We start from the raw sequence: 25,159 nt of genomic DNA, 5'->3' as shown, positions 1-25,159 counted from the left end.
TTAACAATAAAGCTTTTTAAACAAAAGTTCGGTTTTTGGTTCGGTCCTTGACTCGGAATAAGGCCGAGGATGGTTACCATATACCCAATTACCATGGAACTTGTAAAATAATAATACTCAAGTTTTACATTCAAAAATTTAACAATAATGCTTTTAAACGAAAGTTCGGTTTTTGGTTCGGTTCTCAACTCGGGATGAAACCGAGGCTAGTCACCACATACCCAATACCATGGAACTTGACAAATATGAACAATAAACTAAAATATGTAGAAGTTAAGCAAGTATAACAAGTTATATGGTTAGATTTGTTAAATATATAAACAAGGACTACAAAGTCCTCCATGTGACCTTGCCTTACTAGCCCGACATTTCAACCGGCCGAGACCGGAGATATGAAAGACCGAAGGTAAACAAGGAGTGTATATTATATATATGTTGTAACATCAAGCTTTAAGTAGTGAGAAGTTAGTTAAAATGAAAGATTAGCTTATGAAGAACAACCTTAGAATTCAAGAATTTGAGAGAGAAATGAAGAAATGAGCAAGCACAAATGAAGAAGATGGGTGTGTATATATAGGGTAAGTTGAATGGGTCTTTCATAAAGGGTGTTTCATGAAAATGGGTTGGTTATAGACCTAAGAAAGCACAAACTACAAATGGGTCCTTCAAATCTCCATTTTGGTAGTTTTAGTCCCTGGAGTTCGTTTTGAGCGTTTTCGGGGAATTTTAAGAACCGAAAAGGGTGTTTTTTTTATCCAACAACTATAAAACAAATATTTAACATACAATTCATCACTTTGATAATATCGAAAGGTTCGGGATACAAAATGGGTCGGGTTTACATTAAGAATACAAGTATAAAATAACCCGAAATTGACAAATGTCACAATAATGATTTGATTTCAACTTGTATTATTTCTTTTGAACTTGTGTTACTTGGCTTATAAATGAATTAATGTTATTATAGTCACCAAATAGTGTCATGTGTGTTTGAACAATATGTACGTCACACTCGGGCGTTTCCGCTTAAGCCGGGGTGTTACAATTTACTAAATATCATATTTTCTTAAATTTATTTAACCTACCACATTAGCTCTCCATCTTTGTTTTTATCTCAATTACAAACTATTATTTTCTTTCACCACATATATTATAGACGTGATGATAATAATTTTTTATAGTTAGAGTATTACTATTAATTAAAATCTAAGTATATAGATAGAGACGGAGATAGAGAAGCTGATAGAGATACAAAATCTGAAAATCTACATATTTCAGATATAAATATAGATATAGAGATGCTAATGTGAAAAGCAAACTTAATTTGATAAATTTGTAACCAAAGGGTCTTGATATAGTCATATTAAAATTTTGGATGAGGCTTCATCTTTTCAAGTAGTAAAGGTTTAAATCTCGTAATGATAAGAAAAACAGGAAATTTTTTAAAAAGTTGCTAGCTTGTAGTTTTTATTTTTAATTTTTTTTACAGTAATATCCTTTATATGGCTGTTTATATAAACCACGCTGAAACCGAATAGTCAAAAAGAAAATTTTAACTTGTGAATCATATTTGTTGTATTCGGTCTCCCGTTTATCAATTTATCTCATGTAAAATAATTATTATTAGGTTTACAACGAGTTCAATTGAACACTTTGGTTAGCATACCTGATTACAAATTTATGTTGCATAACCGCTCTCATACTTACTTCTTATTATATATTTATTTTTTGTATTCGCTAATCATTGCGCGTTAGATTGGTGATTTTCTTGGGGGAGGGGGGGCGAAATAGTTACCCATCAAGTTTGTTTTCCAATACGGTTGCAACGTCAAGTTCTGTAACCTTCGAAAAGGATTAATTGGCAAAACCACATGAGGTGAGACTCCAATTCACGAGCTTTCATAAGAAAAGTTAATGTGGCCGCCGAATCAACCGGTCTTTGATGCCTTGTGTTTGTCTATTGTTAATCAAGATATAGTTGTATTATTTGATATTTGTTATTAATATATATATTAAATAGGAGATTGAATCCTCCTCACAAATTTATTATTCAATTTACTATTTAAGAATTTAACATTTTATTAATTAGTGTAATCATTAAATCACTAGTCATAATTCTATAAATAAAAATAATAGTTTTTCTTTTCTTTATTTTATTTTTTTAAAAATATTTAAAAAACTATATTTTTAAAAACTAAACTTTAACAAGTATCGGCTTTACATGTTTTATTAGTCGGTTAAACGATTTTCTTAAACGTGTGAGGGTTTCATATCCACGTTTCAAAAAACCTCGCCTTTAAAATATTTTTTTTGCCCTACTAATTTATGTTTACGAATTTTTGTTGGTACTGTTGATACTAACCAAATTTGTGTTAGTTCGCATATGTAATGTGCCGGTTTTTTTGGTTCTACATATGATAATTTGTTGTAGTTTGGCATTGACGAGTTTATTTCTTTTGTTTAGTTTCGATGTCGCAACTTGATATAGACTGACTTCGCGTCGACTTGCAACGGGTTTATCGTTTAACTTTTTTACTTGTCTTTTTTTGTTCGGTTTCATTGTCCCATCGTAAAGCGCGGGGTCCTAGTTTAAAATATTTTTTTTTTGCCTTATATGATGTTCTCCACCACTGATCCGGTAGTCCTTGGACGCTGTTTCAACATAGGTTCTTAGTTTGGCTAGGTTATTACACTTTAATCTAGTTTGATCAGTTATTTAGGTTTCAGTTAAATTATTTTTTTTTTCTCACCCATAATTTGAGCATGTAACCCTCACACGCCATTTAAGAAAATTTAATAGATACGTGACACAGGCACTTACATATGAGGCGCCACAATATACGTAAGGTATATGGAACTCTCAATACAAAGCCATAAAAACATACTTTGCTAAAACGTTAGGTTAGTCCACTACCCGAACGTGTTTAATACGATATGGTATTCCATACCCATAGGATCCATAGACATACTTACCCAAAACTCAAAATACCATAATCCATCGGTAGAAAAGTACACGGATCACTCGTCCAACCAACGACCAAACGAGTTCTGCTGAGAATATAGGTGGTTTGGACCTGGTACAAACCCAAAAGAACCCATATGATATGACCCTATCCATTTAGAGGTGGACCATAACCACCAACACCACGACTTCCCATAGGCGGTTCATGCCGTCCCACTCCACTCATTCTCGCACGCTTCATCTCTGGTCCATAGATCTGATAAGTTTTTTTGTCCCAGTTATGTGTGGTTCGTTTTAACTTGTTACAACCTAGAAGGCCCAATGCAGGCCCGAATGCACTGGGTTGTAGTGGTTCTTGAACTCGGGGTATGTGGCCATGTTTCTGGGCTATAGTCATGTGTTTATTGGTCCAATCGGGCCGACTCCAAAGGTATAGTGGTGGTGCAATGTTGTTCCATTGATCTACTTGCTTGCCATTCACATCAGCAGATCCAGGAAAATAAAATGACTGGAAACAATAATATAATAAACATTATTACAAACATTATCTATAAGAATGAAGAACTAGCTTTACAATTGTTCAAATTTCATGGCTGTTTCAGATCCGACGCTTATAATGGCAGGTCAAGGGGATTCGCTAACCAGGGGTGCGAACAAGCCCAGCCGCTCGTGAGCTACTCGAGATCGGCTCGCTAAAAGCTCAAATTGAGCCGCATATTAAGACCGAGCCTGAAAATAAGCTTGTTTAATAAATGAATCCAAGCCCAAGCTTTACTTATCGAGCTCAAGTTGGCTCCCGAGCTTAAACAAGCTTATTATAAATATAACTGCTATTTATTTAATATTTAACTATTAAATATATATTTATTTAATAGTATAAAACTATAATAAAGACAAGTAAATAATTCATATCATGGTATATAAAAATTATAACTAAAATATATATAAAAATAATTATAAATATACATAAAATAGTTATTAAATAATACACAAGCCGATCTCGGGCTCCAGCAAGTTAAATGAGTCGAGCTTGGGCTTGACTTGGCTCGCTTGTACCCCTACCAATGACCACGTTCACCATCATTCTTTGATATTTCTAAAAAATCTAAGGGTCTTTTTAAACATGAGCTGGACCCCTAGAAAAATACGGGCAGCCAATAGGATTAAATACATACCTTGCCAGCTAACAAGTCAACATCCTCCCATATCATATCATATAGGGGTCTCCTCCTTGCACTATCTAATCTGGTAAAATATATGAATATGAGTATGCATAAATGAATATACATATGTGTCTCTACACGTATGTGCGTATTACCGGTGAGAATACACCCTTTTCATGAGAACCACCAAGGTCACTTTTTACCATGTTAAGGTGATAAAAGTTCCACCTCCACACTACAACAGATATGAAAAATTATTGCATGATACTAGCCCACCCACATGTACATGCATGTGACACGTTGGGGGGGGGGGATGAGTTGTGGAGGTATCTACCTTTCTGTTTCTGGAGGAACAATGAGAATAATAAGCTTGGGCTTAAATAGAAGAGCTTTATCTATAAACTTGTTTGCAAGAGCAGAATTCACCCCAAATGGAGGGTTGAGTCCCATGATCTGCTTGCTCAACAAACATTAATAATGTTAAAAAGTATGACAACGATTTAAAAAAATACTTATCACATGAAAACAATATCGTCTTACCAAACGAGACCCGGAAGGCAATTCATTCGGGGAAACCGTCATCCAATCCCTCTTCTCAAAGTTGAAATCCCTCTGCATTCAGGCGAATAAATATTATAGAACCCGCCAAGAATTTTATAAAAAAAAAACAAAGACTAAAACTTAAAGAAATATATATACCAAATGAAGTGGACAAGAGTAAAATTGGAGATTAACTAGAACATAAACCTCAAATCATTTGAGTTAGAAAGTTAAATAACTATCGAAAATTATAATCTCTGTACCCATATCCAATAACTAATTATCTACAAAAATAGAATTCAAACGTGCTAGTATAACCTACCTTCGGTTGTGCAATATCATAATTTTTATATAAGCAATTCTTTTTCCCCATTTCATCAAGCCGTTTCTTCACAAGGTAACTAAAGTCATTAGCCCCACAGCAAAAATCAACTACCTACACAAGGATAAAAAAAACCTTATATATCCAGAAAAGAATATGTTATTGGCAACTACGGTTGTGTCATATCATATCATTAACTTAATGTAGGTAAAAAAAAATGAAATATATATAAAAAAAATACATATTCTTGGCGACTTCTTACCATGTCACCGTCTTCAATATACCATTGAAGCTTATCAACTATCTGCACATTCAAAATTAACACAGATAAGAACCGCACTGCCATTAGTGATTAGACAATCACAAGTGAAAATAAGAAAGTAATGATTATAAATGAGTGTAAATAGAGCAATAGTCGGTACCTTTTCCAGCTTTTCTACTTTTGTAAAATGGCGACCGAAAGATGTGTATCGCGTTCCATGCAGAAATGGTGCAAGGTACACTCTGAGTCTATCCTACATGGCACAAACAGAAACCATGGAAAGTGTACTCAGAATTCAAAATGTATTTATCAAACCAAACAGCATATTTATAGAGATAAGGCAATATAAAATCAGAAAAATTACTAAAGAAGAAAGAAAGAGAAAAAAAATCATGTTTTGAAATCTACCTTCCACCTCATTAATTGATCAATGACACTAGGGTCACAGACAGCCTTTGCATCTTCTATACTGCATCCTTCATTAAGCTTCTGTGCAGCCACATTAACAGCCTGCAGTAATAAAGTAGTTTAGTTAACTATTTTATCTTAGCCTATTTGACCCATTAAGCATAAAACATAACCCATAATGACCGGTTGGTATGCAAACGGGTCAGGAAAAGATACCTCCACAGCCCCTTCCACCCTCGCTAAAATAATTGTTTTATCCACTGTTGATGAATGTGCATGTGTAGATGGTACTTTTTCTTGATGGTATTTCTTTACCTCATCCAGTGTAACAGAAGAAGTAACTTCTTTCACTAAATCCAATATTCTACAATGTAAAAAGTGGGTTTTAAGTATTATAAGTTCATAACCCACAAAAACTGATGGTTTAATCCAGTTCAACCTGTTTGGCTCATTTTAAATGTTTTCTTTAATAGCTAATAGGGAGAAAATGAAGAGACAAAAGAATACCTCTGTTTAGACTTGCCATCTAAAGGAGTTAAAATTTCGGTCTGTTGAGACTTGGCTACCACAATTTGCTTGTAGTCATCAACTGAAGTGTTATCTTTCTCCAATTTGTTCGATGCTGTCTCGTTATAAAAATCAAATAATCTACTCCCTAAGGTTGGTTGACCAGGCTTCTTGACTTTTGTTGGCAAATTCCTCCTCAAAGGGTTCTTAGAGGTATCTGCAACTCTCTTTTTCTTAAAAGATTCTGGATAAGATGAAGGTTCTGCTATCCTTTTGAAAGAGCCTTCTGCTTTGATGGTAGAAGATTTTTCAGCACCTTCTTTTGACTTCAAAACAGACTTCTTGGATGAGTGTTCTGATAATGAAGGTTCTGCTCTCTTTTTGGAAGAGCCTTCCGGTTTAATTGCAGAAGATTTTTCAACACCTATTTTTGACTTCAAAACTGACTTCTTGGATGAGTTTTCTGAATTGCCATCTGTTAAGTTGACCGTGATTTTCTTCATGTTTGGTTGCTGTGTCTTTATATAGAGAATATTCTGAACTATTATGGTTCTTGCAGGACAGTCGAGTTCAGGATCAATCTTGTGGTCTCTGATAAGTCCCAAAATGAAATTAGCTCAAAGTAATTGGTCATACAAGTTGGTTCGGGTTGGGTTGACCCGAAGCATTCATCTTCTACAATCTTTTATTGTGTTATCAGTTATTAGTGTAACACATGCTTACCTAAACCCAATTGTGTTCAAAATTTCCGTAAAAATCTCATTTGTTGAATTTTTTTAGCACATTTTTTTATTGAATTAAATGCTTTAGGGGAGTTTTCTTTAAAAAAATGTAACTTTGAGCATCTTTCAGCCATATATACTCGTATCCCTTTTAGCTAACTAATTTTATTGTATTCAACTCAAATCATTCATAAGTAAACAATCAAAATAGCTTCGGGTGGAAAGTAGCAGTGTAAATGAGGTTTTAGAATTTTATTTACTAAACTACACTCTGGCCAACTTTCAACCCATTTTCTCCTTTTTATCATTTTAAGCTAATTAGTTTTGTTTAAGAATTGGCTCATTCATGGATGAACAGGTTTGAAACTGCTGCCCTTAGTTAAGAGGTTACAAACTTACAAGCAATATATCAATGCACGAGATTTAGGTAAAAGTCCATTCCAAGCTCTGACTTCATCATCATCACCAGTTTGATGATCAAACATAATATCACTGCAAAAGACCAAATAACACAACAGGAATGATGAAAACTTAAAACAAGACTATGATGAAAAGTTGAAAACACCTTATGAAAAGAATGTATGAGATGAAACAGAAAAAACTACCATGGTAAACACTTCCTGTGATATGATTTTGGACACCGCCTGCAAGTAGCAAATTGCAAATTTTCCACCTTTTCGTCTTCTGTTTTCTTACAAGCAGCACATTTGTGAGCTGGACATAAAAAGGGTTCCCCTGCAGCAATTTTTTCTTTTAGAGCCTGTTGTTCTGCTTTATCATTTCTGTGGAGAAACTTTGCTGCACACTGTGGGTGATAAAAATGGCCACAAGTTGCAGAACAACAACGAAATACCTACAAAAAGAAAAAAAAAGTGGAAAGACCAAAAGAGTATCACAACAATAAATTAACACACTAATTCAGTGTAGACTGTAGAATTAGACTTCAAACTCCAATATTCACATTAAACTCTGTAATTGTTAACAATAGTAATATAGTAGTAGACAAATTACACAAAATTTGGTGTAATACTATTCATTACACCAAAAAAATTTAAAAAGTTGACTTGACACTTAAATTTTATGAGATTTTATTTTGAACCCTTCATGTATAATGAGTGCAACTGCAAGCATTTAACAATTTTTAAAAAAATATGTTATTACAAAAATTCATTAATGCCCCTTTAGAATTATGACATTTTATGTGTTCTTAACAATCATTTATGATTGTCATTTATAAGTTTTTATAGCTAATTTAACAAAAGAAATGAGATACATAATTATGTAATTAGAATTAGTTGGTGTACATCTTGGGGCTCAAGGAATTCCAAAATGACTCATTTCTTACAGTAAACTCGTGTAAAAATTGGTGCTGACATTGTAGATGCTCTAATATCACTTCTTCTAGTTGATTAAAACGCATAATGCAAATAAATATAATTTTCAAGTAAATATAACAATAACAAATCAAGAAACAAAAGCTCTCTCAAGCAGAGCATGTAAACATACACTAAAGATGATCAAGAACAGACCATTAAAATAGATTTTCCTCAAGTATTGCATACCTCTGTATTCGATGATTTATCAGAAGATCCTAGTTTAGCACAAACAAAGCACTGGTGTATACGATACTTACAATTCTCGCATTTGTATTGCGGTACACCCTGCAAAAGGATACATATAGAAGATGACTAAAAAAATAGCCAACATAAAAACAGAAGAGACTGTAAAGAACAATTAAGAAAACCACACAATTACAAAATTCATATCATCCAAAACTAATATACAGTTAACAGACCCACCAATTCTTTAGATGTTAAACAAAGAGATTCACACGTGGAATCTTGTGCCTCCTCAGAATCCGGGGTTGCATGAAACGACCTAAAGCATTCCCCTTCACAACTGCAATGGATCACAAAGTCCATCAGTAAAACCATGAAATGAAAATAACACATGTAATAGCCTCCTAGTAGAACAGATAAATTTTAATGCCGGTCAAAATGTTCGGTTTGACCCTTCAGCATTTCTGTTCCTTTTCCATTAAACTGTATTAAGAACTAGAAGTATTAAATGCGATTATAGAACTATATTATAAATGCATTGCTTTACTTTAACAAAATGGTCTAAGATGTTATAAGCGTACAAATATACTCGGGGTGATATTCGACAGTCTATCAAAACATTGGTTTCTACAAAGTCTCTTCAATATGGTTGATATGCCACATGTATAACAAATGAAGTTACTAAGCATACATTTGTAAATAAGGAATTCATTCACCACAAAAGATGGGAGAAAAAAGATGACAATAATTGTTATTAGTTGGTAACAAAACAAATAAGCTTACCAGGTAAGTACACCACCATTATCACATATTGCACAAACTGAATCGAAATGATCATCTTCCTTATCAGATTCGCTATCTTCAATCTGATTAGTGATGGTGTCATCATCTTGCACTTCACCATTCATATCGTTCACTATAAAGCTAGGTTTTGCAGCAGTTTTAACATCCTGCAAACCAATAACTTCAAGAATGTGAAAACATCATAATAAAGCAATGAGGGAGATACGGAGACAAACCAGAGCCATAATATACCTCATCAGGGGATATTCTCTTTCCGGGATTATCCAAAAATGTAGCCAAAAACTGTTCCACGCATTATAATTAAACACAAACCAAGTTTAGAAGATAAATAATAACCAAACTATACAACACTGATATCAAGTCGTAACATCTAGTACTAGAAGTTCACAATTCATGAATAAAATAGCCATAGATTGGGGACATAAATTAATCAACAATATATACTCCAAAAAATGCCATCTTGCACTCTTGCTTATATCAGACATTCAATTAATGTTGATTGGAAATCTGGAATAAAAATCATGTACCAAACTCCTTTCAGGTTATAATCCTGAGCTAGAGGTTTCATCTATATTAGATACATCAAGTCCCTAATACCATTTGCCGTCAACTTACTACCAAAGGTCCAAAACCTGTGATTAGACCGGGTTGGGTTGATCCAAACCACTTATTGTTCAAAAAGATTGATCTTTTGTAAACTATTAATGCGTCAAATATGAGTACTAAATTATTTTATTTTTATAGTAATCTAAATTTTTATTTGAGTAATTTAGAGTATTCTGTGCACTAAAATAACTTTGGGAAACGTCCTACACGTTCGAACTATTTCTTTTTAAGCTATTTTATTGACTTCACCAGTTAGACCCATTAGAGACAAAATATAACCCAAACTACCCTTTCACAAGTGGCTTGCTAACAATGTTAAAAGACAAATGACATAATTAATCCTATCCAAATCCTCCCCTCCATAAAAATATTAAGTGTGATGACTAAAGTTGGCTTGAAAGGTCAGTATGATTCAAGATTAATAAAGAAAGACAAAGGTGAACTGCCCTAAACAAGTAATCATCCAAAATATGTTTAGTAACCAAAACAACACAACAAATAAACAAGACAAACCTTGGATTTTGCCAATGTTTCATCCCTCTTTACAGCTTCTCTAATGAAGCTTCTATGATGTGTGAGATCATTCTCTGACGGGTTTACATCATACGAACTGCAAAATGGAAATAAAAAATCCTAAAGAATTCATACAAATAAAGATTAAAAGCCTATTAACACCGTAACTAGAGATACCTGAAAACTTTCGAGAGGTGATTCCATAAAGATTCCCCTGATGCTTCTGCATTGCTTTTCAAAAACCAGAGGCAATGCACAGAGATCAATATTGTCCAGATTAATTTTTCATAACATTTTTTAGGCTTTCTTAGCTTGATCCAGTGATTATCTTTGAAAAGCACTGAAATCTCAGGAATGGTCGTCAAGATATCATACTTCCATGCTTTCACCTGCTGGTAAAACTTTCTCAGACCGTTGTCAACAAACCCATTCAAAAAAATGGGCCCTGAATTAGCACTTGATCTCTCATTTTCATTCCAATGCACAGGTAACTTTAAAAATGAAACGGGTCTGTCATCTTTATCATAAAAAATATAATCCAGGATAACATTTGGAAGTGTGTTTTCCTCATCATCTGAAGACGCCATGTTCTAAACTTCCCTCAGTACATTAGCAATGAGAAAATCACTTAAAACACGTTAAATATTTCACACATACGAACATCCAAGTCAAAAAAGCACAGTTAAATTTGATAAAAAAAAATAAATAAATAACCCCAATGACCATTTTTAAACCAAACAATGAATTATTCAAAACTAAATTTAGCATTAATTTTGGTAAGATGGTGAAATCAGCAAACAATGGTCCAGTTTAGTGTGTATGAAGTATATAATTAATCTTTCAAAAGAAAAATGTAAGCAAGACACAAAATCCACCCAGGTTTTATAAGTTGCACGGTTTGGTTTCCTATAATAATGTAACATTGTGATAAAAAAAAAAAAAAAAAAAATTGGTAGCATCAAGACTCAAGAAAATCAACTTACACCACCATAGGAGCCACATGCTAACAAACACAAACATGAAATAGTTCAAAAGTAGATATGATACACAAATAACACCTGAGAAAGCTTTATAATACACACTACTAGTGATTAAGACCGATAAAGGCAATGTAAGAGTCTTTCAATCGAGTTGGTTTAAATGGTTGGCCTTCAAATGTGAAAACAAGGGGGCAAGAGATCACAACATTGCACCGAAGCATTCAGTTATCAGTGTTAACAAGTGGACATTGAGCTTTTATTAACAATTTATGGTTGCTACTCGTATTTTTCCAATAGTTTTCAAGACCCGATCAATAATCAAACACAAGCAAAACGAATAACTCTTGTTTATAATATCAATCAGAAAATATAACTAAAAAAACTAATTACAATCTGTCACTGTCAAACCCTAACTTGGTTGCATCTCATGTGTTATATGATGTGTAACCAACCATACCTTGGTTTATATATAAACAACTATGACAGAGTTGTCAATGTTGGTCCCTCAAGTTGTGACAACAAGTTTAATATAGCATAGGGTTTATTCAACAACATATGTAATGAAATGTAACGTGATGTAATGCATGAATAGTAAAACAACAACCACAAATGTCTGGAACCACGAGTAACTACTAACGTCACAACAGAGGAAATGAAGAATATGAATGAGTAGTTGAATAATCGTTGATCATCAAAACCGAGTAAGAGTAAGAAGTATCGAGTTTTCACGAAGCCCTAATTTTCAGAGCTAGCATAGGATTGGATGAAATGTGGTTTGAGTATCGTAAATTAAGGCTTCAGTGTTGAGTCGGAAACCTTTAGAAACGACGTACAGTTGTATATAAGCAGACGCGTAAGGTAAGATAAGATGATCCCTTCAGTGTTTGTAAAGGCTTTTGGATATGGAAAAGTGAATCGTCGAAGAATCCGGGGGGTTACCGAGAGCGATGAATGAATATGAATATGTCGCCTTCAGGACTACGCTCTACTCTCTAGACTGGAGAAACCGCCAGAAATGAGTTTTTTATATTTTTTTAATTTAGAAGGACCACAATCATCATTATTCACATATTTTTGAAATTGAACATCCAAACCCCTCGGAAAATGTTTGTTTGTTTTTTTCCTAATTGTAAGGGAACCGTTCTGCTCGGTTCGGTTTGTAAACGAGCAAAGGTCTGCTTGGTTCGTTCGGCTCGAATATTTTGAATTTATCTTATATATAATTGTATATGAACAAATATATAATAAATATACTAGGAGGGTGCCCGCGCGATGCGGCGGGTGTTTAAACGCAGACCCTGTTAATCACGTAACACTTATGAGTGTTTATGGTTATGGTTTGGTTTAAAATTGTGAAACAATTTAAACCGGATATCGGTGTGGTTTCACAGTTGATATTTTTACTTTTGGTCGGTTGGTCAGTTTCAAAATTTTCAAACCATATCATTGGTTTGGTTTACGGTTTATATCGAAAACCGGCCATATGAAACCAGACTAGACTGTAAGTGTTGAATGCATTTTAATTTCTTTTATTATTTAGTATTAGATATGTTTTGTTATATATATTAGATATAGTTAAAATACAATTGAAAAAAGTAATTTTAAATACATGTAAACTTGGATATAACAACTTTATATTAATCTAATTCCAGTATGATTTGTAATGATGTTTGTTCTTGCTATTATTTCGTGTCTTTGGTCTTTCATTTATATGGCTAAAATTATCATTTTAAATATTATGATCCTCTAAGGTATAATATCTTGTTGATGTTTAGTTAGGATTGATGGTACAATTAAATTAATAATTATTTTAAACATTTATTATCATAGGTTAAACTGTGAAACCAAACCGGAACCATACCGTAAGTTACAGTTTGGTTTCAATTTTCAATGACTCAGTTTTGGTTTTGGACGCCAAAAAACCATACTAACGTTAGGCTCACAAGTTTAACTTAAAAACCATTAGAATCGGCATTGAATGCCCCTACATAACATATTAATTTGTTTAAATTTTAAAAATTATAACAATGTCAAATTCAAATAAAAGAAAATAAAATGTTCGTTTTTATTGTATAATTTTTCTACAAAAATATTAACGTATGAAAAAGTTGTTGTCGTTTAAAAATCATGGATGAGAAGTTAGTTTAAAACTAAATTAAAAACATAATATGGTTAAAGATGAGGGGGTAAACTTGTATGTTGAATAAGTTATGGTTATGTTTAAAAGACAAGTTTACCTCTGTTAAAACATGTTTTTTATGCATTAAAATTTGTAAAACTTTTAAAATCAAGTGTCTTAGTTTACCTTTTTCTCATGTATTATATATAGTATAGATATAAATAAACTTGGATATTACAGCTTTATATTAATATAATTCCAGTATGATTTGTAGTAATGTTTGTTCTTGTTATTATTTCGTGTCTTGGGTCTTTTATTTATATGGCTAAAATTATCATTTTTCATATTATGATCCCCTAAGGTATCATATCTTGTTGATGCTTAGTTAGGATTGATGGTATAGGTAAATTAATAATTATTTTAAACATTTTTTTTATCATAGCTTAAACTGTGAAACCAAACCGGAACCATACCGTAAGTAACAGTTTGGTTTCAATTTTCAATGACTGAGTTTTTGTTTTGGACGACAAAAAACGATACTAACGTTAGGCTCACAAGTTTAACTTATAAACCATCAGAATAGGCATTGAAAGCCCCTACATAACATATTAATTTGTTTAAAATTTAAAAATTATTACATTATCATATTCAAAATAAAGAGAATAAAATGTTCGTTTTTATGATATAATTTTTCTACAAAAATATTAACGTATGAGAAAGTTATTGTCGTTTAAAAATCATGGGTGGGAAGTTAGTTAAAACTAAAATTAAAAACATAATATGGTTAATGATGAGGGGGTAAACTTGTAAGTTTGATAAATTATGGTTATGTTTAAAAGACAAGTTTACCCCTATTAACACATGTACTTTATGCATTAGAATTTGTAAAACTTTTAAAATCAAGTGTCTTAATTTACCCTTGTCTCATGTATTATATATAGTATAGATAAACAACACACATAAAATATAAGTATACAATTTTTTTAAACATTTTAAAATTTTTCCTATTATGTCAATTTTATAGTTTTATTAGTTTGATTCAAGTTTTAAGCATATTAAAAATTTGTTTACATGTTCATTATATCTCACTTCAAACTTCTTTCTCTTAAAAATTTACAACATATTATAAATTTGTCTAAAAACTACTAATTTGTTTATAAAATATATTATCTACAGCATTCAAACATGTTTCTTATTGAAAATTTTAAAGTGAAAAAAGAAATAAACAATGCTTGAAATCGCTCGATGTTCGATCAAAAAATGCTCGATTCGATTTTTGCTTGTTTCGTTTTTCGCTCGGTTCGAATTTCAGCCGCTCAATTCGGTTCGGTTGTAAACAAGCAAGCCTTTGCTTGGTTTGTCTCAGCTCGTGAACAGCCCTGGTTTGAAACCTAAGAGTTTATTCCGAAAAGCATACCCTGGCTTCCGGGGTTCTCCTCATGCTCTTGGTCACTTGACACCAGTTGCGTCATCCACAATAGTCGAAACTCTCTAGCGTGACGCAGACAAGATAAAACTTCCATGTGGCTTGGATTCAAACTGTCATAGCCAATTGAGTTGGCTAGAAAGTTGAATTTTTATATCTATATAAATGTTTATAAATTGATTTCTATATAGTATTTACTATGTTTTTAATCTTTGGCACCCATAAAAGTTATATATAAATAAAAAAGCATATGAAATGGCATTTGGCTTTGCTTTAACAATACGCTAGATAATATTTTGCATTTCAAAGAAGGGGGGTTTAATGCAGCCAAAAAAAAGGTACAAACACCAAAAAGGTGTCTACACGATGCGATGATAAACACATGCATAGGTAATTACATAATATGTTAACTTTCTTTAACTAGAAAAAATCTATAGTAATGTTTAAAGAGCCTAAAAGTATAAGAGACAAATATGCCAATTAGATACTCTGACCACATGCGTTGAGTATTACATATAGCATCAAAGGCTATATTACTTAAAATTTAAAATGGTTACGGTGCTCCATTATATGCGTTAGGATAATACAAATAGACTCTATTTTAGAAACTGTAGCGGGGAGCTGGCAAAAATTGGGACTCGTAACAAGGGAGAGAGGTTGGGACGGAACCCGTGGTAGCAATGAGGGTGAGTGAGGGATAACGAAAATGAAGTGAGTCAAATGGGAGATTGCATCGTGGCAATATAGCATTTATCCTTAAGCAGCTTGGCAAGGCTAACAACCAATTGAAATGTGGTGGCCGGGTTTAAAACTACAAACTCTTGTTGGATGTCCTTGCGAAGACCGGAAAGGAAACGATTGAGCAAGGCGTCTGATGGTTCCTGATTCCTTCAAACTCCTTAACATAGAACATATATAGGAAGTGATGGTGGTGATTTGTTGTAGTTTTTACAAAGTAGCCTAGTGACTATAGAACGAAGAAGGGCCGATGGTGGTGGTTTGTTGAAGGTTGAACAAAGTAGCTAGTGTCTTGGATTTTATAAGAGTTGTTTGGAACTTTCAGGTTGAAACTATCTAGTGGTTCTCCAAATATTTCTATCGGATAAAACTCAACGAGATCAAGAACTTCGTATGTAGTTTTTGAGGGTGAATTAAGCAAACCAAAGAATGAGCATGATTAGTAGTTTAGGGCTTGATAAATGCCTTAAGTAGTTACCAATTTGAATTTCAAAAGTAGTTAAAATTCCCACCAATTTGATATAACAACAATAGTCAAAATTAAAAATTTCCAACAAAGAGACAAAATCCTTGGGCAATATGAATCTATTGTTACAATGCTTTAAACAGAGAATGCAATCCTAATCTATAGACTTAAAATACGTGACTTATAATATCAAGTGAGAACTTGAAGAATAATTCGCTTATGGTAATGCGATTACTTAAAGTTTACATAGAGGATCTACGCGATTGGTAAATAGGGGTCTTTGATTGTTCTTATGATGTGTGTGTGTTTGTGTTAGCCAACCTATTTGATTATCAATACAGTTATACATCTTTATCATTTCTGTTTGTTTGATTGATTTTACTCCACATATCCGTCTCGGTTTCAATTCGAGAGCATTTTGTTTGGATACGGGCTTTATAGTGAGAAGGGATCATGCAAACATACCAAGTCTTGGGTCTTTACTGGGTCGTGCGACTTTGCAAGGCTGCTATGCTTGTAGACTTGTAGTCCCAGGTCCAGGATCATATCACCCTTATTCAACGAGAGGGTAATCGATGTGGTTTCTTCTAGAAAAAATTGAACATAAAGTAGCCAAAGAATCAAAGATGCATATATCCCTATAAGTATTCATACTTCAAACAAATACCAATTAGCTTATCAACCGAACATATAACAAGGGAGAGATAGAGAACCAAAAATGACAAAGACAATCGACCCAAAATCGAATAAGTGCTGAATCGCTTGGAACGACCGAGGGGTTTCCACCAGAATCGCCAAAATGTCGAGGGTTTGGGGGGTTTGAATGACATTGAATGGTCATGTATACAAGGTATACAGGAGCGTCCGAGGGTTTTGATCGAGTTTACCTTGAATAAGTCGATGGTCTTGATCGATGTTGGATGGCCGAGGTTTGATCGACGATGCCTCTTTAATCAAAGATCAATGTGATTTTAGTTGAGAATTTTGCGGAAGATTGAAAAAATGTGACATGACACGTCATAAAGGTAACCTGGAAACATGATAATTGCGCTAGATAGACACAAGTAATAAAGTTGGGTGACTTTGTAAAGAGAATTAAAGATTGTGTGACTTTAATAAAATATAAGAGAAACTTGATTACAATTATGTGAAGTCTCCCTCTATATGCCTATGAATCTCAACCTGACATAATGCCAGTGCAATACAAACTGCGTTTAAAACAACTGTAAAAGGCAAGTTTAAACTCCAAACATTACTTACATGGAAGAATAAAGATTTAACAACCCCCACACCACCCAAAAAACTGACCTTGACCTTTTGTACTCTCATCAAATCTACAGCTTTAGCCTATTTAATTATCTGTTCACAAATGTATGTAGACCAACAAGATTTACAGTGAAGCAATATCTTCAAGATTTGAAGCATATGTGGTATCTGAGGCTGCATCATCAATGGTCATGTTGAAATGTTCATTCGCGAAAATGTCTTCGTCGCCATTGATAGAAGGCCCTGGTGATAAATCGGGTGTGGCTGGAATAGATGACGTTGCGGATTCAGGTTCTTCGTCGGTCTGTTGAAGGTAAAAATACATAATGCTAGCTGTCAGCATGAGCATCATTTTCGGGTGCACCTGTCGAAACAACCGCCACATAAAGCTTTAAACCACTATATTAGAAGTTTAGTTTATTATTATTTTTGTAATAATAGGATTTTGAGGCAGTTCCAATGATAATTTACATAAAGGCTGCAATATACCTCCATGATGTCTTCAGGCAACAAGAAGATTGAGCAACCAAGCTTTCGGGCAACACTGATGATGTAAGTTGCATTCAACTTCTTCTCTTCATCTAGATCCACAATTAACAAATGATAATCAAATTTCAGCATCATGAAAAGATGGTGGTTGAGAATCAAAAACATAGTTGATGTATTAAGAATCAAAAACATAATATCATCATCATCATCATCATCATCATCATCATCATCATCGTACTCAGTATATCCCACCAATAGCAAAGCCTAGTAGGGTCTGAGGAGTGTAAGATGTAGGCAGCCTTACCTCTACCCCATAGGGATAGAGAGGCTGCTTCCGGTGAGACCCCCGGCTCGATAGTAGTTTTGCATCAAGCCTTGGACATAAGGCACATAGCACTCAATCATCGGGACACCGGCTGATCGGTGCATGTACCCTTATCTTTCAGCTATCAACGCCACTACATGATGCCTGATTAACCGTCCGTCACTTTTAACGTTATTTTCACGAGATTAGTAAAATAACGTCAAAATTAGTGCAATTTCACTTTTGCCCACCCGAGGGTTCACACATATATACATCATATGTGCGCACCGCAAGCAGGGCTAATCAAAAACATAATATTACAAATAATAATCTAAATAATTGGATAAAACACGTGTTAGGAAGTTGGAATAGATTTGAGTGATATTCCGTTTCCCTTTTAGCTAGTTTTTTGATTTTTGGGGCCAACATTGCCACGTCTATGATTAGTCATAAATGGGTCATTTCTAGAATTGGCCAAAATGGGCTGGGGCGGGTTGACCTGCAAACACTTCACCCATTTTTAATATTTTGTGTACATAATTGATGTACAACCATATTCAACATATATCAACTATTCATAAAATTCAAAAAAAAAAAAAAGAACAAACATCTAACATACTGAGCAGGGTTAAAAGGTAAAAAACCATACCAGTTATACCCTTGGTTACAAGGTTCCAATTGACAACCCGAGGCTCCACTGCAGTGAGAAGCTCAAGGAAGAAAATCCCACTAGAAAGGGTTTTATCCTGCAAAAACCATCAACAAAAAAATGTAATCAGTTAACAATATTATGGCAATGATAGATAAATAAACTTGTTTTTAACAGACCTTGTAATTCTCCATTTGTGAAGTTCTGCCTGTGGATTTTATTTTTCGATTCGCCCATCTCAAAATATAATCATCAGTTATCTCTTGGGAGCGAGTTCTCAAGTGCTTTAAAAGCTGAATCATATTATACCTCATCAACTGCCATAAGTAAGCTGAAACAAAAGATGCATATTATTATACACGTTAAAAATGCTTCTCTTTCATGTAGAGGTGGCAATACAGATAGTGGTAACAGGCTTGGGTCAAACGGGTCAATTTCTGTAGGGCAAGGCGGGCTGAAACACCTTTTTGTCCACTCCTCAAAATCTCTATATAATCTAGTGTGATCTTATATGATAACAAAAACAATATTGTTACAATACTCGCTTAAATCTTTGAATAAAGTGTTGTTTAATAATGGTAACAACCAACCAACCTTAAACATTTTGGAGGTTTAACCCTTCAACACTACTTTAAATAAAAGTTTAAATAGCAGATTTTAATAATCATTTAACATAGATTCAATGGGATATAAAAAATAATATAGGGGTTAAAGCACTCAATAAAAGAAAGTAAGGGACTTAATTGATAAAATGATGAAAGTCAGTTGGTTAACCCTAAGAAAGTTGAAGTAGTAAACAACTAAAATCTTGAAAGTTGGTTGGTTTTTGCCACCATTAACCCTAAAACTATTTTTTATTTGACCCGTTTGAGATAAAACAAAAACCTGAATCAAACTATTCATAAGTAAACAAGTCAAAATTGCCACCTCTACTTTTGTGCAATAATACGAGTGGAAGATCATGGGTTGTCACCTAGTATGAGCTTCTTGTTTCCTTCTACAATATCAGGACCTTGTATGTTCACAAGGGAGAATCTTAAATATTTTCCAATCCTAATTGCTTGATTACAATTTTCAACTTTTCTAAATGGCATCTTGATAGGTGGTTTAGTTGTTTGCTTCCAATTAACCGAGCCTGGAGAAACTTTATCTAGAATTTCTAGAAGAATCCACCTGCATGAACTAATTAAGAGTCACACTCAATTGTCTCTGATTTCAATATGCAACAAAAATCGAACACAATGTTGTAAACATGTAGTTAACAATAACAATTTTTTGATAAATACTTTTCTTTAGTAATCATAAATTAGTTATTTAGTTGTTATCCATAGCCTTAAGGGCTATGTTGATCAAATCCCTTAAAAGAATTATGTGCATTAAGTTTTTGTAGCATATGAAATCTAAAATGCGTGTACATAACGGCAAATGACTAGTGTATGTTTGTATCGAAACGTATGCGTACCCATTTCTGACATCTTCAAACACATTTTCAATATATGAAGCAATTCCAAGACTATTAATCCAAAGTCTGAAACATCGTTCTTCCCTGGACACTTCTTCATCAACTTGCATCATCTCAGCATAACAAACCTTGCTATTATCATTAGATAGCCCATTCCTACACATATATTATCTTTATAAGTGACTTTGTGCCTAGTTTCAGTCACTTCATATGCAAAATGCCAACTACAGAAAATGATAGTTTTTATATAGATACGTAAAATTTCCAATTTATATAAAGATGAAATTCATCGGTTACAAACGACCTAAACAATACGCAACATTATATAATCAGTCGTATGCACAAAAATGTACAGTGACTAGAACAAGATAAATGATAAGGCACGCTGGTAGTTTATGAAAAAAATATTAATATATGGTAAATAAAATGCATGTTCTTTGGGTTACAATATATAAATCAACCAATATAAAGTAACAAGACAAAAAATTATTAAAACAAAATAGGAAGATAGACAAATATCACATAAAGGGAAACAACATTCTTGGTAGTTATACTTAAATACTATTCTTTTTAAACCAAAAATAAAAAAGATGGTTGTTAGCAAAATATTTAAATTATTCATGGAATTCAAAAGGCGGAGAAGAGAAGATATTGAGGTTCACACCAACTCGACTGTTTTGGCTCGTTGAAACATTTACACAATTTGACCCATTACTAAGCCCGCCCTACACGCACAATTTTTTTTGCTACATATAGCATCTTAATGAATGAAATAGATAGGCATCTCAAACCTCTCATGGAATAACTGCGCAACAAATGCCAGATTCAAGTTTGTTGACCCGTCAACGATATCTTTAGGAGTCAAAAATTTTTTACATTTAACTTTTTCAGCATGTTCAAGTACCAATTGGGCCCGTTCAACTGGGTCCTTGGTATCGAGTGTGGCCGGGTTGCAGTGTTCTGGTGCAAGAACATTAAGCAGATAAGCATAAGCTTCTCCATCCTACAAATGTAGCAAATGGCACTATTATACGAAGAACAAAAAAGTTAGTAAACAATGATTATAAAGTGGTTACCTTTACATCTGCTGAGAAATTTGTTACAGTTTTAGTGTAACCGGCTTTCTTAAGATGAAAGTTCATCCATTTAAGTAAGACTTTCTCAGGAGATGATGTTACGAGCTCCTCGGGATCCTAGAAAAAATGTACATATGATTAAACGAACGGATGATGAATATGAAAAACAAGAAAGACAAAGAATAGTTAAGAATTACATCATCATCATCCAGCAATTCAAGAAGCTGAGGTGTCTTTTTGAGGCTGAGATCTGCCAGAAGTTGGATCTGATGGGCCCACCATTACAACAGTAAGTTATAAACATCAGCAATGAAGAACTAAAAAAAAGTTACAAAAAATAAGATGCCTTGCTCCAAATGAAAGGACCAACCTTTATGATTTGAGATATTAGTCCGAGTACCAAATGAGGCTGCAAGTTAATTTGAGGAAATAAAAGTGAGACTATATAAACTAAAAGCCTCAACTAAGGGTGTTCGGATGTGCATATATACAAAGTGATTATTCAGTTTTGGTGTATGGATAGATGCATTAAAACTAGACTTTAAAGTTACACCTTGTTGTGCTCGATTTAAGTTAAAACACAACCCCTGTTTATAAGCAAACACGTAAAAAATTCCACCAATAAAGCCCGCATCCAAACGCCCTCTAAAATAATAAAGAAAAAAGGAGCCAAACAGCTTACTTTTCCCTCAGCCAGATCTTGACTGCCAACATTAACCAACGTGCAACCGATAGCCTTTGCAGAATTAAGGCAAAGAGTATGGTTTTCATTTCTTTCCCAAAGATTAAGTTCCTTTTTAGTGTTAATAGCCCGATCATCTATTGTGTTGGGCACCGCGAGATTAATAAGTTTACTGCATTAAAACCAAAATAAGATATGATAATAACAATAATAATATACAAAAGAGCAAATTGCAGTTTTCGTCCTTGTGGCTTGTCAAAAGTAGCTATTACAATCCAGTTGTTTAAAACTTGCTTTGTGGGTCCCTGATCTTTCATTCTCTTTGCAATTAAGTCAAGTCCACTAACACCATCGTTATTTTTTTTCCCAAAATGACCAAAACACACTTGAACTGATAAGCGGGTTGGTCCCATTTCAGTCCAAGGGTAATTTAGTCGTTTTTTAAAAGTTGGACGGTGTTGGTGGACTGGACTTGCTTGCAATGAGAATGAAAGATCAGGGTCAGAAAAAATAATCTTTAAGCTATTGGACTAATATAGCTATTTTTATCAATTTACTCTCATATAAAAACTACCAAAAACCAGTTGGCTCCTAAAGGGCATGAGAAAGCAGAGTACAACAGCAGACCCTGATTAAATACCATAGAAGAACTCCGTCTTTAACAAGCTCATACAGTTGATTGGTGGATGGATCAATAGGAAGAAACTGCTTCATAAATGGATCGTCTCTTAGATAGCTATTAATATGAGCAACATAAACTTCTTTCTCAGAATTCTGCACAGTGTGTACTGTTGTGGACTTTTGGAGAAAAGAAGACGCGTTCTTCGAATTTCCTATTTTTTTAGTAGCTTGAGCTTGTAAATTTAGGTAAGCCTGCACGTATAATTCAGTTGCTTAAAAGTTGATCCAAAGAAAAAAAAACTTGCAGCTATTCAAAAGGCAAACTGCACAGAATAGAAATGAAATTTACATTTTTTATAAGTTAAACAACCAACTTTATATTAGGCACAAACAAAACTGAAATAACAAGAACAGTTGCTCGACGCGAAGTTTATCAAAGATGAAAACTGGGATTAACTTAGAAAGCCATAGCCTCCAGTCCATGATCAGTCCATGGCCCATTAAATAATAGACTCAAACTTGAAAAACAAGATACCCTAAATCAACTTATATAGGAAACTCAAGAAAGTCTCAACATGTTAATGCTAAAATACAACTCCAGAAGTAAACTTAAGCGAAAATAGAATAAATCGAAATAAAATAAATTACCTAACTAACCAAAAGACTAAACTGCGCTTAAATTATTCAACCCTTAATTTCCTAACAGCTTCTTTGTTTTGCCAAATAGTTTACCAGCTGGCAGTTTCACAAGTGAACAACCCGATTAAGTCAAACAAATTTCACAACATATGCCACATGACATATACTTGGCACTAAAATGACCGATAATATGTCACGTTAACAATTTTGAAAATGAACGGAAAAAAATGGCGTACTACCGGTTAGGTATTAAAATGTAACTTGGTTGTAAAATATGAAAGAAAATGTAAAAGGGTTTCCATTTTACATCTAATTAAATAAAAGTGGTTACAAACCGAAAGCGCTAAATAACCTAAATTAGTGTCCCCAAGGCGACATCATGGTGATATGTCCACAAAAATGGTTAAGGTTCAAATCTTGTAGGGTGTAGGCTATGGTGTATTTATCCTAGGAAAAGCTAGGAATTGTTGTTCAAAATAAAAAACAACCTAAATTAATATAAATAAATTAACTTAATAGCAAAATTACCTTAAGAAACCCATCAAAATCGAGTTTGGTGCCTTCGTCTATACCAGGCTCACATAATATTTCCCTTATTTCGTCCTCCTTGAATATTACATTGAACGGCTTCAACTTGGAAAGCAATGGTGGCAAGTCACCAATGGTAACTTGACCATTTGCCTTCTTTATATGTAGAAACTACACATCGACCAAACAAACATGACTTATATGTCAAACATGGGATTGAAAATGATAAAGTCAAGTAAAATTCAACATTAGGGAGAGTGGAAAGCTAGCTAGTGATGAAACCAGCGATGTTGACGGTTCAATTCGGCCATTTTGACAAAGTTTTGGGGCCAAACCGTTAGTTAAGGTCTCGACTAGGCTTACGATACTTTATCGGCTTGGTTTTGACGGTTTGAACGGACTTATTTCACAATTCTTAGTTTAGGTTAAATAAATTAAAATGATAAAGATGGCTAATGATTAAAATATATATACATAACTACATATTTCAAAAAGGAGTGTGCGCATATATATATTAGAAAGGTGCCCATGCAGACACACTGGTAATCATGTAACATGTTATTTCCTACTGGGACATGTATTTGGTATAGGAAGGAATTGAAGGGCATGAATAATAATATGATTACATACGTACCCTGGATTTAAGGTTGCGAAGTTGAGCCTGGGAGAATTGACTCTGAATAGATTGATCGGAAACACGAATACCCTCAAATCTAGACATTTTCTTCTACTTCCCAAAGTTCACAAATTTTTGCAAACCCAGGAAAGAATCAATTCAAATCAAATCAAATCAAATGAAATCAATCACCACAAAGCAATCCAATCTACGACAACCGCAATCTAAAAAAAGCAAACCCCATGAATCAGCATTCGAGATATATTTACGAAAGTCATTGAGACACTTGATCAAACACATTACCTGCAGAATCAGGCATTCGTAAATGAAATCCCAATTACGATTAATTACTTAAATAAATTGATTCCAGAAACGGCATGCATGTTGGTGATTCATGGGGGCATGAATGATCGAGAGGACACCAGATAACGTACAAATGCGCCTCTAATTTTGATCGTCGTTTTGTTTTGTTAATTTTAACAAACAAACAAACTGCATGCATGCATGTCGATGATTAATGTTCGTTAACGCGGAACCCTGGGAGATTTCTACACGTGTCCCCTTTTCCTATATCTTTGTGTACGTGTTGATGGAAAAACAATTACGTACGTATGCATATATACTATAGTTAGCATAGTGTATTAATTCATTTTTATTTGTGCATCATCATTTACGTAACACATGATATGGGTTCCATTGCATAATTTTGGAGAAACTATGTTGTCTTAAT

At 33.7% G+C, this 25,159-nt stretch overlaps 2 protein-coding genes across 2 annotated transcripts; both read right to left on the bottom strand.

Annotated features, from left to right (window-relative positions):
• Positions 1 to 3,110: 3,110 nt before the first annotated feature.
• On the bottom strand, positions 3,111 to 11,284 carry LOC143569036 (protein ENHANCED DOWNY MILDEW 2-like). Its single transcript, XM_077055042.1, has 18 exons — positions 10,546 to 11,284; positions 10,369 to 10,465; positions 9,481 to 9,531; positions 9,229 to 9,395; positions 8,671 to 8,785; positions 8,449 to 8,547; positions 7,492 to 7,739; positions 7,286 to 7,378; positions 6,165 to 6,755; positions 5,874 to 6,021; positions 5,658 to 5,759; positions 5,410 to 5,502; positions 5,250 to 5,291; positions 4,988 to 5,101; positions 4,666 to 4,737; positions 4,460 to 4,578; positions 4,138 to 4,207; positions 3,111 to 3,470 (listed from the first exon to the last, which is right to left on the bottom strand). Exons 1-18 carry the CDS (start codon positions 10,953 to 10,955, stop codon positions 3,111 to 3,113), a joined length of 2,991 nt encoding a protein of 996 aa, XP_076911157.1. The 5' UTR covers positions 10,956 to 11,284.
• Positions 11,285 to 17,487: 6,203 nt separating this feature from the next.
• On the bottom strand, positions 17,488 to 24,534 carry LOC143569024 (fimbrin-1-like). Its single transcript, XM_077055032.1, has 14 exons — positions 24,448 to 24,534; positions 23,814 to 23,984; positions 22,666 to 22,898; positions 22,026 to 22,197; positions 21,714 to 21,752; positions 21,541 to 21,609; positions 21,344 to 21,460; positions 21,059 to 21,270; positions 20,268 to 20,423; positions 19,779 to 19,978; positions 18,985 to 19,136; positions 18,806 to 18,902; positions 17,853 to 17,944; positions 17,488 to 17,727 (listed from the first exon to the last, which is right to left on the bottom strand). The coding sequence occupies exons 1-14, from the start codon at positions 24,532 to 24,534 to the stop codon at positions 17,488 to 17,490; spliced, it is 2,037 nt and encodes a 678-aa protein (XP_076911147.1).
• Positions 24,535 to 25,159: the final 625 nt, after the last annotated feature.

This window comes from Bidens hawaiensis, unplaced genomic scaffold, assembly GCF_021521415.1.
Source record: "Bidens hawaiensis isolate Kalapana, Puna unplaced genomic scaffold, B.hawaiensis_p1.1 tig00024293_1, whole genome shotgun sequence".
Lineage (NCBI taxonomy): Eukaryota > Viridiplantae > Streptophyta > Magnoliopsida > Asterales > Asteraceae > Bidens > Bidens hawaiensis.
The sequence above is the reverse complement of the archived record's forward strand: the minus strand, read 5'-3'. Positions and strand labels throughout refer to the sequence as shown.

Bases quoted from the DNA above. Each gene is read 5' to 3' on its own strand.
- LOC143569024 (XM_077055032.1), bottom strand. From the start codon at position 24,534: ATGTCTAGATTTGAGGGTATTCGTGTTTCCGATCAATCTATTCAGAGT. The intron at 22,198-22,665 runs GTATTTAATCAG...GTTTTAATGCAG, and splicing joins AAAGACGGAGTTCTTCTATG to TAAACTTATTAATCTCGCGG. The intron at 21,610-21,713 runs GTTGGTCCTTTC...TGGGCCCATCAG, and splicing joins TAATATCTCAAATCATAAAG to ATCCAACTTCTGGCAGATCT.
- LOC143569036 (XM_077055042.1), bottom strand. From the start codon at position 10,955: ATGGCGTCTTCAGATGATGAGGAAAACACACTTCCAAATGTTATCCTG. The intron at 9,396-9,480 runs GTATATTATGGC...ATTGGTTTGCAG, and splicing joins AGAGAATATCCCCTGATGAG to GATGTTAAAACTGCTGCAAA. The intron at 5,102-5,249 runs GTAAGAAGTCGC...ATCCTTGTGTAG, and splicing joins ATATTGAAGACGGTGACATG to GTAGTTGATTTTTGCTGTGG.